This window comes from Nelusetta ayraudi, unplaced genomic scaffold (genome assembly GCF_046127955.1).
Source record: "Nelusetta ayraudi isolate G7.1 ecotype Tasmania unplaced genomic scaffold, CSIRO-AGI_Nayr_v1 ptg000282l, whole genome shotgun sequence".
Taxonomy (NCBI): Eukaryota; Metazoa; Chordata; class Actinopteri; order Tetraodontiformes; family Monacanthidae; genus Nelusetta; species Nelusetta ayraudi.
In genome coordinates, this window is record NW_027466330.1 from 62,966 (window position 1) to 80,000 (window position 17,035).

The 17,035-nt window shown below is 47.8% G+C and overlaps 1 protein-coding gene across 2 annotated transcripts; it reads left to right on the forward strand.

Moving 5' to 3' along the window:
* The first annotated feature begins 11,070 nt into the window (after nt 1-11,070).
* On the forward strand, nt 11,071-16,946 carry LOC142882441 (signal recognition particle subunit SRP54). 2 transcript variants are annotated; one of them, XM_076017187.1, is made up of 17 exons: nt 11,071-11,223; nt 11,847-11,953; nt 12,040-12,137; nt 12,209-12,300; nt 12,388-12,472; nt 12,572-12,676; nt 12,783-12,849; nt 12,945-13,002; nt 13,085-13,235; nt 13,333-13,481; nt 13,564-13,664; nt 13,752-13,838; nt 13,909-13,982; nt 14,072-14,180; nt 14,292-14,462; nt 16,202-16,297; nt 16,425-16,946. In XM_076017187.1, the coding sequence occupies exons 3-17, from the start codon at nt 12,060-12,062 to the stop codon at nt 16,514-16,516; spliced, it is 1,515 nt and encodes a 504-aa protein (XP_075873302.1). In that variant the 5' UTR covers nt 11,071-11,223; nt 11,847-11,953; nt 12,040-12,059; the 3' UTR covers nt 16,517-16,946. The 2 variants fall into 2 exon arrangements, with proteins under 2 accessions (XP_075873302.1, XP_075873303.1); XM_076017188.1 differs by lacking the exon at nt 11,071-11,223 and adding an exon at nt 11,243-11,392.
* Nucleotides 16,947-17,035: the final 89 nt, after the last annotated feature.

Sequence of the window (17,035 nt, forward strand, 5' to 3'; positions counted from 1 at the left end):
CACTTGCTCTTTCATCAGGAGCCCCCAAGAAGCACACACAGCAAATTTGGGGCTTCTAGTACTTGAGGAACCCTAACCCTAATCTTAACCCTAACCCTAACCCTAACCCTAGCTTCAGCCTTATTTCAATGCAAGTCTATGGGGTGAAATTTCAACTTTGTCCTAGAGACATGGGGCCACTTGCTCTTTCATCAGGAGCCCCCTAGAAGCACACACAGCAAATTTGGGGCTTCTAGTACTTGAGGAACCCTAACCCTAATCTTAACCCTAACCCTAACCCTAACCCTAGCTTCAGCCTTATTTCAATGCAAGTCTATGGGGTGAAATTTCAACTTTGTCCTAGAGACATGGGGCCACTTGCTCTTTCATCAGGAGCCACCAAGAAGCGCCCACAGCAAATTTGGGGCTTCTAGTACTTGAGGAACCCTAACCCTAACCCTAACCCTAGCTTCAGCCTTATTTCAATGCAAGTCTATGGGGTGAAATTTCAACTTTGTCCTAGAGACATGGGGCCACTTGCTCTTTCATCAGGAGCCCCCAAGAAGTGCCCACAGCAAATTTGGGGCTTCTAGTACTTGAGGAACCTTAACCCTAACCCTAACCCTAACCCTAGCTTCAGCCTTATTTCAATGCAAGTCTATGGGGTGAAATTTCAACTTTGTCCTAGAGACATGGGGCCACTTGCTTTTTCATCAGGAGCCCCCAAGAAGCACCCACACCAAATTTGGGACTTCTAGTACTTGAGGAACCTTAACCCTAACCCTAACCCTAACCCTAGCTTCAGCCTTATTTCAATGCAAGTCTATGGGGTGAAATTTCAACTTTGTCCTAGAGACATGGGGCCACTTGCTTTTTCATCAGGAGCCCCCAAGAAGCACCCACACCAAATTTGGGACTTCTAGTACTTGAGGAACCTTAACCCTAACCCTAACCCTAACCCTAGCTTCAGCCTTATTTCAATGCAAGTCTATGGGGTGAAATTTCAACTTTGTCCTAGAGACATGGGGCCACTTGCTCTTTCATCAGGAGCCCCCTAGAAGCACACACAGCAAATTTGGGGCTTCTAGTACTTGAGGAACCCTAACCCTAATCTTAACCCTAACCCTAACCCTAACCCTAGCTTCAGCCTTATTTCAATGCAAGTCTATGGGGTGAAATTTCAACTTTGTCCTAGAGACATGGGGCCACTTGCTCTTTCATCAGGAGCCCCCAAGAAGCGCCCACAGCAAATTTGGGGCTTCTAGTACTTGAGGAACCCTAACCCTAACCCTAACCCTAACCCTAGCTTCAGCCTTATTTCAATGCAAGTCTATGGGGTGAAATTTCAACTTTGTCCTAGAGACATGTGGCCACTTGCTCTTTCATCAGGAGCCCCCTAGAAGCACACACAGCAAATTTGGGGCTTCTAGTACTTGAGGAACCCTAACCCTAATCTTAACCCTAACCCTAACCCTAACCCTAGCTTCAGCCTTATTTCAATGCAAGTCTATGGGGTGAAATTTCAACTTTGTCCTAGAGACATGGGGCCACTTGCTTTTTCATCAGGAGCCCCCAAGAAGCACCCACAGCAAATTTGGGGCTTCTAGTACTTGAGGAACCCTAACCCTAACCCTAACCCTAACCCTAGCTTCAGCCTTATTTCAATGCAAGTCTATGGGGTGAAATTTCAACTTTGTCCTAGAGACATGGGGCCACTTGCTCTTTCATCAGGAGCCCCCTAGAAGCACACACAGCAAATTTGGGGCTTCTAGTACTTGAGGAACCCTAACCCTAATCTTAACCCTAACCCTAACCCTAACCCTAGCTTCAGCCTTATTTCAATGCAAGTCTATGGGGTGAAATTTCAACTTTGTCCTAGAGACATGGGGCCACTTGCTCTTTCATCAGGAGCCCCCAAGAAGCACACACAGCAAATTTGGGGCTTCTAGTACTTGAGGAACCCTAACCCTAACCCTAACCCTAACCCTAGCTTCAGCCTTATTTCAATGCAAGTCTATGGGGTGAAATTTCAACTTTGTCCTAGAGACATGGGGCCACTTGCTCTTTCATCAGGAGCCCCCAAGAAGTGCCCACACCAAATTTGGGGCTTCTAGTACTTGAGGAACCTTAACCCTAACCCTAACCCTAACCCTAGCTTCAGCCTTATTTCAATGCAAGTCTATGGGGTGAAATTTCAACTTTGTCCTAGAGACATGGGGCCACTTGCTCTTTCATCAGGAGCCCCCTAGAAGCACACACAGCAAATTTGGGGCTTCTAGTACTTGAGGAACCCTAACCCTAATCTTAACCCTAACCCTAACCCTAACCCTAGCTTCAGCCTTATTTCAATGCAAGTCTATGGGGTGAAATTTCAACTTTGTCCTAGAGACATGGGGCCACTTGCTCTTTCATCAGGAGCCCCCAAGAAGCACACACAGCAAATTTGGGGCTTCTAGTACTTGAGGAACCCTAACCCTAACCCTAACCCTAACCCTAGCTTCAGCCTTATTTCAATGCAAGTCTATGGGGTGAAATTTCAACTTTGTCCTAGAGACATGGGGCCACTTGCTCTTTCATCAGGAGCCCCCAAGAAGCACACACAGCAAATTTGGGGCTTCTAGTACTTGAGGAACCCTAACCCTAACCCTAACCCTAACCCTAGCTTCAGCCTTATTTCAATGCAAGTCTATGGGGTGAAATTTCAACTTTGTCCTAGAGACATGGGGCCACTTGCTCTTTCATCAGGAGCCCCCAAGAAGTGCCCACACCAAATTTGGGGCTTCTAGTACTTGAGGAACCTTAACCCTAACCCTAACCCTAACCCTAGCTTCAGCCTTATTTCAATGCAAGTCTATGGGGTGAAATTTCAACTTTGTCCTAGAGACATGGGGCCACTTGCTCTTTCATCAGGAGCCCCCTAGAAGCACACACAGCAAATTTGGGGCTTCTAGTACTTGAGGAACCCTAACCCTAATCTTAACCCTAACCCTAACCCTAACCCTAGCTTCAGCCTTATTTCAATGCAAGTCTATGGGGTGAAATTTCAACTTTGTCCTAGAGACATGGGGCCACTTGCTCTTTCATCAGGAGCCCCCAAGAAGCACACACAGCAAATTTGGGGCTTCTAGTACTTGAGGAACCCTAACCCTAACCCTAACCCTAACCCTAGCTTCAGCCTTATTTCAATGCAAGTCTATGGGGTGAAATTTCAACTTTGTCCTAGAGACATGGGGCCACTTGCTCTTTCATCAGGAGCCCCCAAGAAGTGCCCACACCAAATTTGGGGCTTCTAGTACTTGAGGAACCTTAACCCTAACCCTAACCCTAACCCTAGCTTCAGCCTTATTTCAATGCAAGTCTATGGGGTGAAATTTCAACTTTGTCCTAGAGACATGGGGCCACTTGCTTTTTCATCAGGAGCCCCCAAGAAGCACCCACACCAAATTTGGGACTTCTAGTACTTGAGGAACCTTAACCCTAACCCTAACCCTAACCCTAGCTTCAGCCTTATTTCAATGCAAGTCTATGGGGTGAAATTTCAACTTTGTCCTAGAGACATGGGGCCACTTGCTTTTTCATCAGGAGCCCCCAAGAAGCACCCACAGCAAATTTGGGGCTTCTAGTACTTGAGGAACCTTAACCCTAACCCTAACCCTAACCCTAGCTTCAGCCTTATTTCAATGCAAGTCTATGGGGTGAAATTTCAACTTTGTCCTAGAGACATGGGGCCACTTGCTTTTTCATCAGGAGCCCCCAAGAAGCACCCACACCAAATTTGGGACTTCTAGTACTTGAGGAACCTTAACCCTAACCCTAACCCTAACCCTAGCTTCAGCCTTATTTCAATGCAAGTCTATGGGGTGAAATTTCAACTTTGTCCTAGAGACATGGGGCCACTTGCTCTTTCATCAGGAGCCCCCAAGAAGCGCCCACAGCAAATTTGGGGCTTCTAGTACTTGAGGAACCCTAACCCTAATCTTAACCCTAACCCTAACCCTAACCCTAGCTTCAGCCTTATTTCAATGCAAGTCTATGGGGTGAAATTTCAACTTTGTCCTAGAGACATGGGGCCACTTGCTCTTTCATCAGGAGCCCCCAAGAAGCACACACAGCAAATTTGGGGCTTCTAGTACTTGAGGAACCCTAACCCTAATCTTAACCCTAACCCTAACCCTAACCCTAGCTTCAGCCTTATTTCAATGCAAGTCTATGGGGTGAAATTTCAACTTTGTCCTAGAGACATGGGGCCACTTGCTCTTTCATCAGGAGCCCCCAAGAAGTGCCCACACCAAATTTGGGGCTTCTAGTACTTGAGGAACCTTAACCCTAACCCTAACCCTAACCCTAGCTTCAGCCTTATTTCAATGCAAGTCTATGGGGTGAAATTTCAACTTTGTCCTAGAGACATGGGGCCACTTGCTTTTTCATCAGGAGCCCCCAAGAAGCACCCACACCAAATTTGGGACTTCTAGTACTTGAGGAACCTTAACCCTAACCCTAACCCTAACCCTAGCTTCAGCCTTATTTCAATGCAAGTCTATGGGGTGAAATTTCAACTTTGTCCTAGAGACATGGGGCCACTTGCTCTTTCATCAGGAGCCCCCAAGAAGTGCCCACACCAAATTTGGGGCTTCTAGTACTTGAGGAACCCTAACCCTAACCCTAACCCTAACCCTAGCTTCAGCCTTATCGCCAACCCTAACTCAATGCAAGTCTATGGGGTGAAATTTCAACTTTGTCCTAGAGACATGGGGCCACTTGCTTTTTCATCAGGAGCCCCCAAGAAGCGCCCACACCAAATTTGGGGCTTCTAGTACTTGAGGAACCCTAACCCTGGCTGCCTTGTATTATCTAAATAATAAAACCTGTAAGTGAAAGAACATGAAAAAAAAAAAAAAAATTACATTTAAGATAAATACGTTTTTTTTTTTACTAAATGCAATCTACATGCATGTACTAACACAAAGAAAATGTGTTTTTGGCTTTAAAATTATTTTTTTGTTTAAATTATGACCATAACTTTATGCATATTTGTCTATATTAACCCACATAGGGCATCAAAGGGTGTAGGAAAACATAAAGGTTTTTTTTTTTACTAAATGCAATCTACATGCATGCCCCAACAATAATGAATACGTTTTGGCTGGATTTTTTTGTGTTGTTTTGGAAATATGAACTAATGTTTATCCCAATTAAAAATCAATAAATGACATTGGTTTTAAGTTCATAACTTTGGGTAGGAACATAATTGACACCTGATTCTTGCATATCTGGGGTCGCACTGACTTCCCGAAGCCGTCCGTCAAATTTGCTGACTATAGCGCCACCTAGGTGAAAAAAAAGCACCCTCTATCGACTCTAAATGGTCTGAAACGTGCTCCTAACCACTTTCTGGGGGGTGATTTTTCGGAAAAACACTTAGGCGTTTCAGTGAAACTCCCATTGAAATGTATGGGGAACTTCAATGCAACGCATTCAACGCAAATATCGCAAGAACGAGAAGTGGTACGACCTTGGAACCTTGATTCGTCTATAGAGAGCTGGACGGACGGAGCGACACGCAATGAAAAGCCTTGCTGGTTTGGCAGCCGGTGGCCGTCGCTGTACAGCGAAACAGTGTCCGGAGAAATAAAAAATTAAAAATGCCGAGCGACTACCGAAGCACCAAGGACTACAGCAGTCGGAGTGGAACGAACAGAGAAAATGTTGGAGGTTTGTTCAGCCTAATTCGGATGCGATGGAACACCGACGCGGTGGCCAACGGGAGTGAGACGGGCTCGACTCGGCCCCCTGGTGGACGACGAGAGAATAGTAGGCCACAACGATATTTGAAAACATGCTTGAGGACTGTAAATGTGTTTTGTAACATCAAGCAACTTTAGTTTGAAGGCTATTTGCAAAGTAGAGCCGTTGAATCGTGTCGATAAACCGCTAGCCACCACCGATAGCCACCACCGCTAGCCACCACCGCTAACTCCGTGCTCTGCTTGTGTTGTGTTCGCTGGCAGCGAAACTTAAGAGGCGACGATTTTGGCTCGCAAGTTTCGTAAGTTTCACTCCTTATAGCGATTTTTAAACGCTGCTCGCTTGTTAACGCCGGTCGAATAGAGTTGTTGCTGTTTTGTGCTTTGTGTGGACTTAAGTTGTGCGGATATTCTTGTCTAATAATAAACGACTGTGAGACTCAGGTTATCGTTTCAGCGTCTGCATTTTCTCTTCTGGGACAGTGTTTTGATACAAGTCAACAGTATGAAACAAAATCATTCTAAGCCCTATGAAAATGTCTCGCACAAAACAAAACAAAACCACGGTTAATACAAAAAGTGAATCCTGTGGTTTCTGGGACACGGGAGGCACAAAAAAAACCTTCGGTTCGCCTTGCAACCGTGACTCCGCCCACGCTCAGGTACGAGTCGGGCTTATGGAAATACCTTTCAACCGAGCTGTCCCGTACCGTGAAGGGCTGGCACTAGCCGCACAAGGCTAGTGGGTAAACGCCCTTAGAACCCAGTGTGGCCCAGCAGCCACAGTTTGCCCTCCCCTGTTCTAGCAGAACAAAGACATCCAAAGAAGAACAAACAACCAGGCAATATGCAACAACACACAGTGCACACGCACACACACACACACACACACTTACACACACACACACACTGAGCTGAGGCACTGAGGCAAACTACCAGTAAAACAATAATAAAGAAAACAGCGTAAAAAGACAGTTTGAAGCCCAAAAAACACAACCACCCAGGTTGGGAATGGACGGGGATTGTGTGGAGAGTGAGCGACACTGGTTTCGGTGAGTTCTGTTGTGTTTTTGTTGTGTTTTTTTTACCGTGTCGATCTGTCTGTTTTTTCTTTAGTTTTTTTTTTTAGTGAAGAGCTAATGCTAAATTCAGCCATTCAAGCTGTGTCATAACCCGTCGCCAGTTATTGTTTGCATTATGATGATTGAGAAAGATGTTGAACTGTATGTGTCCTGTGTAAGTGTGCGCTGTGGTTAGGTTTTTTTGTTGCCTGAGACGGAGCGGCGAGTTAAAAGAGAAGTTGCTCCGCCGCCATTTTGAAGAGTAAGACGCTCCATAGCGTAGCGGTGGCGCTGCGGCTGTCAAGCTGAAGAGACAGAGAGACGGAGCAGTTTCGTTGTAATCTGCAGATTTGGATTCATTTGTTTTGTGTGTGACCTGCTACGCAGGTCAGGGTTTTTTAGTGCTGGGATTCGGTGATACGGAGTGCACGCAGCCGCGTGTGGACCGGAAGAAGATGGCGAGCCACACCCAGGACTAAAGATTTCACCGTCTCGCTTCTCCAGGACAGCGGCGAGAAAGACGGTAACTCGCTGCCAGAGCGGTGAGAGTGAAAGAAAACTCTTGAAACTTTTTGTTATTTTTATTGAGCTCAAAGAACTGTTACTATTTTGTTTTGAACTTTGATTATAGCGAGCTACTTGAATTACTTGAGTTGTATCAAGCAACAAACTTGTGAATATTAGCTCATCTTTTGAATGTGAATTGTATTTGTGGTCCACTCAGCTTCGAATTGAAGGTTTTTCCTTTTTCCTAAAAAAAAGAGAGATCAAAATAGAGTTAACTCAGAAACTAAAATAGTTCCCAAATAGGTCAAACCTAGGAATTTAAACAAATTAAACTTAGCTTAAATTAGCTTTATATAACAAAAAATAACTCAGTTGAACCATAGGGTAAAATATTTCTTTATTTTTTATTTTCTTTTGATGCGCTTTAGAACCTGCAGAGTACATTTTTGGTATTTTCTTTATACTGTATTTTCTGATACGTGTGTTCAGTAAATTGCCGGCCTTTACATTTAAAGTTGCAGTCTCTGTGTCTTAATTGTTGCTCCCCACTCCTCAGAACCTACACTTGGCCCAGTGGTGCAGTTAGTGGTGTGACACCAGTGCTACATGTACACAACAGTGAGTCAGTCACCTGTACACAACAGGTGGCTCATGGCTTTCAGTAGAAATAATGTATCTCTATCAATCGTCCCCAACTGGGTTACTTTCTATATTTTATGGATCAGCAAATTCCACAAAACACTCATTTTATTTTTTTGAACACAACCTCACCACTGATTCCTGTTTGCGGTTCTTCTCCTCGGTTGCATTGTCGCGATCACACGCGTCCCCTGCTGGACCAGGCTGGAGCAGCAGTGCTGACACTGGTCCAGCAGAGGGCGCCACAACATCACTAGTCTGCAGACGGCCAACACGCAGTCTGAGACCACCTCCAGTTTGAACATTTCATGTGTGTTTCATTCGGGTGAGCAAACAACGTCCTCTTTTGCCCGGACATGTCCACTGTTTACATCCTGTCCGGGGCGTCCAGGGGTGTTTTATAAACTCATCAACTCGACTGCCGCTTTGCGCAGAGTAATACGGTACTACTGTGTTGCCAGTGACGTCATCCCAGAGAGCCTGCCTAGTGGCTGCTCTGCTGTGCTCAGGAACAGAGCAGAGGAAGCAGATGTCGCAGCAGCAGAGCGCAGTACAGCTTCACAGTCCCGCTCGCGACACACGTGAGGCGGAGTGCACCGTGTTCTGATGTTGTACATGCAGTCAGGCATTCTTTGAAGACACGCAACTCTTATTGAATGGCCACTGGTTATAACAGTGCTCGTCCGGTGAAACAACCGCAAGCAAACGTCTACAACTCACACGAGACGTCTCTGCATATTGCATGGAACCTGGCTGCCATCTAGTGGTGACCTCTCGTAACACACCGTGTGCAAAGCTGCCGCCTATGTTTCGCTGCCATGCCTGAAAGCCACTCTTGCACAGCTGACGGCGATCAGCTGGGTTTACTTCCTGACTGGCAGCTCCAGAGCTCACAGGTCTCCTTTCTGCTGACCAGCACACTGACCCGCGTGCGCTTTCTTGAAGCGCACTCAGTGTGAAGGAATAGTATTTCTACAGACGCCACCAGGGGGCGCGAAAAGTGCACGCTCTTCTCTCAGCGATGGAACTTTTCTGATCGGTTCTGACCAGATTGTGATCGGTTCCAGTTGCTGATGTGTATATTGTGATATATGCTGGTAAAACGGTCCTGCTGTGGTGATGACGGGGGCAGAACAAAGCTGCTGCTGCTGTTATTCATTTCATACCTGCACTTTATTGCAAAAGTTATCCCTTCATCTTCACTGTGTATCAATGTCTATGTAAAACATGTTTGTCATGTCATTTTGTATATACCGTGCAGGTGTATTTAATTTGCTGCTAGGCACTTCTGGCTAGCTGCTAACTGCACTGCATTGCTGTAGTGTAGGCGTGGGCAAACTACGGCCGGGGAGCCGTATGCGGCCCGATAAGATTCTTAATCCGGCCCGCCGAACAAGAAGATTTGATTTTAACAGTAAGTAAGTAATAAAGTAGCTGTAGCTGTTTCTTCCCCGGTGTTATGGAAGGAACGGTGCACCATGGGTACTCCTGCTGCGGCCCCTCTGTCACACTTTAGAACCCACTGTGGGCCACGAGTCAAAGGTTTCCCCTCCCTTGCTCAAGTGCAATGACAGTAACGTCTGTTCTGATGTCATTTAACATTTCTTTCTTGATATGAAGATGGTGCAGCTGCGTAAAGCCACGTGTGTTTGTCATTTTTCTTTAAGAAAATGTTTCTCAGGTCGGCTGGCAGATGCGGCAGCGACTTCGGCGAACAGGAAGTGCTCGGAAGCTCAAAGACAATGCAGCTGACTGGCACAACCTGCTGCTGCGGTGGGAGGAGCTCAAAGAGGACGGCTTCGTTTTGGCGGGAAACATCGTGAACACGAGACAGACACTGTGAGTCCAGGCTGTCTGTGCTGTCTGTGCTGCCTCACCTTCTGTCTGTGCTGCAAAGAATAAACTTTATTTGCATCGTTATTCTTTATTTTACAGTGTTTGTTTTTTGTTTTTTTTAATTGTGCCCCTCTTCTTGTCTGTGCTGTCTCACCTTCTGTCTATATATATATATATATATATATATATATATATATATATATATATATATATATATATATATATATATATATATATATATATATATATATATATATATATATAAACGCTCTATATAGACGCTCACTGCACAGCATTGATCTGTCACAGGCCCCAAAGCCGGCCGGCCCTTCTGACAGCGACTTCCCACTGCCTCCTCCTCCTCCTCCTCCTCCTCTTTTCTCCACTCGTGGGAAATCCTAAAAACGTGAGAAAAGAAGCCAAATGTATCGATTCCAGTCACCGTGTTTCCTTCCTTCCTTTATCTTCAAGGCTGAGTTCAGAATGACACTCCCGATCAACGATGAAATGTTATTACTGGAGTCCTGACACTGTCACTTAAAGTCATCATGTTGTCACACAAGTGAAAGGTGACACGGCGCATGGAGCCTCCAGGCTGCACAGACATCTGGCAGGTTCCTGTAAACACACAGCGAGAACCTTCCTGTGTGTTAATAAGATGTAAACAAACCTGACCGCTGCAAAATCAAGTACAATTTACATGACGGAGAAATTCTGCATTACTCGCATATGTACAATAAAAACAGTGTCCCCGACTTTCCACGAAAGTCGTAATAACAGTTCTGTGGGCTAGAAAACATGTATGATGATGATCTCGAGTGTTGTGGTCTCTCTCGTCCTGGACAACTTAGCAAGTAGCCGTGACGCAACTACGCGGACACTCCAACACGTCCAAGCATCCTAAATTACCGCCACGTCAACGTTGATAAATCTGACGTCATTTCAGCGAGTTAGTGTTGTTGTTGTAGGTGCAGACACTCACCTGCCACGCGCTACTATGACGCCTGGCGGAAATGTTGTCTGAAGTAAGATGGCTGTAGTTTAGCCACGCCCCCCGACTCCACCTCGAGTCATCTTGTGTTTACATATCTATATTATGCTTCCACCAGACTGACTCGGCCAACGTGCAGCAGGTGAGCCGAATTCGGCGTAACACCGGAAGTGTGTGTGTGTGTGTGTGTGTGTGTGTGTGTGTGTGTGTGTGTGTGTGTGTGCACGCTGAAAACTCACAACACAGAGAGAACGAGTACAAAAATATAATTTGATCCTAAACCCACTTCGTGCTGTATGATCACAGCGCCACAGTTTCGGGTCGCCTCATTTGTCACGTGTGAAATACATACACGATGAGAACCGCAGAAGAAGAAGTAGTGCTTCCGGGTCAGCGGTGATAGGATGACGTCCCTCTGAGAGCTTCTGTTGGAGAGCTGCGTTCTGTTTCCACTGGTCGTCACTCGGTAAGAACGAAGCGTTTGCCTTTATTTTCACTTCTTTTCCGACGACTGTTCCTCGCCGAGTGGCGAAAACGATGCCAGCCGACAGTGTCTGAACCGCGAGCTCGCTCGCGGCGGCTAGTTGCTAAGCTAACGTTAGCTTCCACGAACGCTGTAAACAGCTGACGCGCAGGTAGGTGTTCGGTGGCTAATCGATACGTTGTCGATATTGCCTTCACCCTGACGTCAATCAGGGGCAAAGGGGGAGCGATGAAGTCTCAGCCTCGCGGGATTTGATGCATTTAAATTTGGGGAAAGTCCGTCGATTAATTGTTTGCGTCATGGATCGCTTGATCGATGATACAATCAATTGAAAGTATAGATTGTGATAAAAGATTATGAATCTAGTCACGTGTCCATCGACCCAAGTTAGAAACTAATTGGCCAGATCAAAATAAAATCTACAAACGATGGAACGTTGTCCGTAAGTAAGTGTTTTTGTTTTTGTTTTTGTTGTATTTTTCTTTACTTCCGGTTGTTGCATGAGAACTCGAGACGGGAGAAGTAAGCAGGAGGCCTCAGTATGTCAAGTTCTATGTCGTCATCATCCACGTCATGTGATTACAGACTCTGTGTCGTCCCGACAGGAAGTCTCACCTGTGGGCTCACTGAGCGCGCTCAGTTTCGAGGGAGGGAGGAGGGCAGCAGCCTCCACGCGCACCAACACACTTTGAGCACGGCCAGCACACACTCGGTGATTCCCCACACACTTTGCCGTGGTTTGCGTCACACCAATCCGAGAGCTCGTTGGTCACGTGACCTCTTCCCGCTCCCTCTCAGGATCCCCTCGGACCGCCGTCATGGTGCTCGCCGACCTGGGAAGGAAGATCACCTCGGCGCTGAGGTCTCTCAGCAACGCCACCATCATCAATGAGGAGGTAACGGTAGTCACGTGACCCCAGGAGGCATCCTGCAAGCGGACCACTCACCCGTCTGTTCACCCGTGCAGGTGTTGAACGCCATGCTGAAGGAGGTCTGTGCCGCTCTGCTGGAGGCCGACGTCAACATCAAACTGGTCAAGCAGCTGAGGGAAAATGTCAAGTGAGTGTTTTGAGTTGGAATGTGGGTTCCTGTCTGAGCGTCTGGACCTGGAGCAGCAGCTCAGGTGTGTGTGTGGTGTCTCTGCAGGTCAGCCATCGACCTGGAGGAGATGGCTTCAGGTCTGAACAAGCGGAGGATGATCCAGCACGCCGTCTTCAAGGAGCTGGTCAAGGTCAGACCATTGGCTTGTGGAGAGTGTGGCAGTGAGGTGTTGCTGGTGCTGCTGGTGCTGCTGGTGTTGATGGTGTTGATGGTGTTGATGGTCTTGCAGCTGGTGGACCCCGGTGTGAAGGCCTGGACTCCCACCAAGGGAAAGAACAACGTCATCATGTTTGTGGGTCTGCAAGGCAGCGGCAAAACCACAACCTGCTCCAAGGTGACGTCTCAGCCCGCCCCCCCCCCCCCTTTGTACACGTGCACTGTACTGTGTTGTAGCGCCCCCTGCTGTCTGTCTGACCCACTGACCTCCTGGCCTCCTGCAGCTGGCTTATTTCTACCAGAGGAAAGGATGGAAGACCTGCCTGATCTGTGCCGACACCTTCAGAGCTGGTACCCGCCTCGTTCACATGACCTCTGACCCCTGTCACGTGCCCCCTGACCCTGGCCACATCCACCCCTGTACCACCTTCTCTCTCTTCCTCTAGGTGCCTTCGACCAGCTGAAACAAAACGCCACCAAGGCCCGAATTCCCTTCTACGGCAGGTGAGTCCCCCCCCCCCCCCCCCCCCCGCCAGGCCGCGCCTCCTTCCGGGCAGCCGAGCGCTGACCCGTGTGCGATGTGCAGCTACACAGAGATGGACCCCGTGGTGATCGCGGCCGAGGGCGTGGAGAAGTTCAAGTCGGAGAACTTTGAGATCGTCATCGTGGACACCAGCGGCCGCCACAAGCAGGAGGACTCGCTGTTCGAGGAGATGCTGCAGGTCTCCAACGCTGTGGTGAGTGTCCCCGAACGCACCGCCGCCGACCCCTGGCAGATCTGGCTCCGCCCCCTGCTGAGATGGTTCCTCCTCCTTCCTTCCCGCTTGTCCCCAGCAACCCGACAACATTGTGTACGTGATGGACGCCTCCATCGGCCAGGCCTGCGAGGCCCAGGCCAAGGCCTTCAAGGACAAGGTGGACGTGGCCTCGGTCATCGTCACCAAGCTGGACGGACACGCCAAGGGAGGCGGGGCTCTGAGCGCGTAAGAAGCCCCCCCTGGGGAGTTTGTCTTTCTTCTTCTGTGGTGTGCGTCAGCAGAGCGCTGTCCTTCCTCTCCGCTGCAGCGTGGCCGCCACCAGGAGCCCCATCATCTTCATCGGCACCGGCGAGCACATCGACGACTTCGAGCCCTTCAAGACTCAGCCGTTCATCAGCAAGCTGCTGGGTGAGGTCACAGGTCACGACACACGACTGCAACAAGTGGGGTCAGAGGTCACGGCGGGCTGACTCTCCTCTCCCGCCGCTCCTTCAGGAATGGGAGACATCGAGGGCCTGATCGACCGCGTCAACGAACTCAAGCTGGACGACAACGAGGAGCTCATCGACAAACTGAAGCACGGTGAGAGAGGCGACCACGCCCCTCCCCTCTGTGCGTGACCGTCCGCTGACCTCTGACCTCTGACCCGCAGGCCAATTCACGCTCAGAGACATGTACGAGCAGTTCCAAAACATCATGAAGATGGGCCCCTTCGGACAGATCATGGTAAACCCCTCCTCCCCCCCCCCCCCCCTCCCCACCCCCGCAAGCGTTGCCGACGGCTAAACCGTCCCTCCCCTTCGTGATGCGTTCAGGGGATGATCCCGGGCTTCGGGACCGACTTCATGAGCAAAGGCAACGAGCAGGAGTCCATGGCCAGGCTGAAGAAGTTGATGACCATCATGGACAGCATGAACGACCAGGGTGAGTGACATCATCACGCCTGGCCTCAGCAGCTCATTGGCTGCCACACAGTCTCTGCGCCGCGCGTCCCTCCTGATCTCTGATTGGTTGTTTGGCGCCGTCCTTTCTCAGAGCTGGACAGCAAGGACGGAGCCAAGCTGTTCAGCAAGCAGCAGAACCGGATCCAGAGGGTGGCCCGGGGGTCAGGGGTCGCCACCAGGGACGTCCAGGAGCTGCTCACCCAGTACACCAAGTTTGCCCAGATGGTGAAGAAGATGGGCGGCATCAAGGGGCTCTTCAAAGGTGTGTGTGTGTGTGTGTGTGTGTGTGTGTGTGTGTGTGTGTGTGTGTGTGTGTGTGTGTGTGTGTGTGTGTGTTGGGGGTTCTGTACTGTGTGCACCCTTAAGCGCTTTCAAGAGAAAAGCAACTGAAAATGTTTTTATTGACCTATCAAACAGTACATTGGTTGGTAATTTATCAAGTAGTGAAGAATTGTAACAAATAACACAATCTCTGTTGAGTTAGGTCTGACAGCTGTTCTTAACTAATTCTTGGTGCGGAATCCAAAACCGATCTCAGTTTTTCTCTATCACGTCAAGTTTTTGAACTATAGGTCCCCGTTTTCTTAAAAAATATGAAAAATGCGGTACTTAACAGACGATGTGCTTTGAAAAAACCTTTCAAAGACGGACTTCCAGTGAAATATGAAAGAAACGGGCACGACTGCCATGTTTATTTAACACTATTATGTTTTTGCGATGATATGGCTACTGTAATTATAATTGTGTGCCAGTAGTTAAGAGTGTCGGCTGAATGAGGCATTGGTCTTCTAGCTGACAGTAGATTGGATGATTCTACTTTACTGTTATTTTTCTTCTTAAATCCTAAACAGAAGTAACAGTCTGTGCAATCATCTGTTCGCTCTCACACCACGGGGATTCCAAATGCCAACTTGTCACGTGTTCCTTTGGCCCACATCCATAAACTCCACACAGTGCTTGCACAGTTAGGTTGTCTTGATCCCCGAGTTTTGCTTAAAGATATTCAGGATATGTTTGACAACTGCACTGATGTTTTCCCTCTGACTTGGAATGGTGAAACTACCGACAGATCTAGCAAAAGGAACCACGGTAGTTAGAAGCAGGAGGAGCAGACAGGATGTGGAACAAAGGAAATGTAGACCTTTGTAAATAAAACACTAAGGTGGAATTGTTACAAGCTTTGAAAACTAAAAAAAAAAAATAGCAGCGTAAAATGAAATAGAACTTAGCACGGTGTGCCCATGGTTACAAGGGGAAGAGAAAAGCGAGCACAAATCCTCTTCATTCCTACTGTGCTATAGGGAGCTGCCCACACTTCTCACCGCACCGGCTCAGTTGTGACTGCACAAACAAGTTGCCACGTAGCTGTGGATGAGTCCACTCATAATCAGCTGGCAAGTCTTACTACAGCTCGTCAGTGCGTATCTGGAGCTCAACTGTGCATCAGCAAATCAGCAAGACAATTCTAGTTCTAATCTAACTTAACAGAATTATTTTTTTTTTCAAATTGTTCCCCAGTGTAAACTGAAATGAAGAGGTCAGAGGTCAGAGGTCGTGATGTGCATCTGGATCATTTTGAACAGCCTTTTCTTTTTCCTTTTTCAACTGCAGCTCAACCAAACTGTAACCAGTAATAGTTCTGACCAGTGAGACATAATATTATTGGATGTTGACACTTTTGATAATATTAATAACCCCAATGTTATTTTGTACATATTTATTTTTCTCTGGACTGAAAACTGACTGAACAATGAGCCAGTGGAAAATGTAAAAAAGTAAAGTTACAGATACCTGGGGGGGGGGGATGTAATTACGTTCAGTAACAGAGTATTTGTGCTTAGTCATGTGGACAGACAGGGTACATAACTGTGTGTGTGTGTGTGTGTGTGTGTGTGTGTGTGTGTGTGTGTGTGTGTGTGTGTGTGTGTGTGTGTGTGTGTGTGTGTGTGTGTGTGTGTGTGTGTGTGTGTGTGTGTGTGTGTGTCCTGCCCTGCCAACCAGGGGGCGACATGTCTAAGAACGTCAACCCATCCCAAATGGCCAAACTGAACCAGCAGATGGCAAAGATGATGGACCCGAGGGTTCTGCACCACATGGGTGAGTGCCAGCAGCACATTAAAAGAAAAGAGGAGGAGCCGTGGCGGTGAGCATGCTCAGTGGCCACAGGCGGTCCGTCCACCGTTGACTCCGCCTTTTGTTTTCTTTCTCTCTCTTGGTTCTTAAGGTGGAATGGCCGGACTTCAGTCGATGATGCGTCAGTTCCAGCAGGGAGCCGCCGGCAACATGAAAGGCATGATGGGATTTAACAACATGTGACCAATCAGTGAGCGGCCTTCAGAGCGTCATATTAACTCCAGTACCGGCCCCTCCCCTTCAAGCAGAGGGAGGGCGGGGCTTGGAGAGCAGGAAGTGGGGAAAGGTTGTTTTTCCTGTTCTCTGCTGTTTGTTCATAAAGATTTGTGCTTTTCAAATTAAGAGTCAGAGAGAGGATATTTTAAAGGAGCAGTCGGCCGTGCAGCAGCTGCTGCGTCACCTTCGTGTGACCACAGAGTGTTTTTGGTGCTACTGTTTAAAGTAGAGGAGAAACCGCCACCACCATTTCATTCTGTCGATGGTATTTGTGTCAAATCTGTTTTTGGACAAAGAAAGTGTTGATTGGACGAGGAGATCATGTGAGCAGGATGGAGGCAGTACCTGTAGTTAGTGATGATATTTCTGTCCAAAAAATAAACATTTTTACTCGGTTTACAGTTCATTCCTTTCCTCTGTCCGCGGAGACACCGACACAAAGTGTGACTGAGTCACTGGAATCCAACACCATTGTGCTAATGTAGA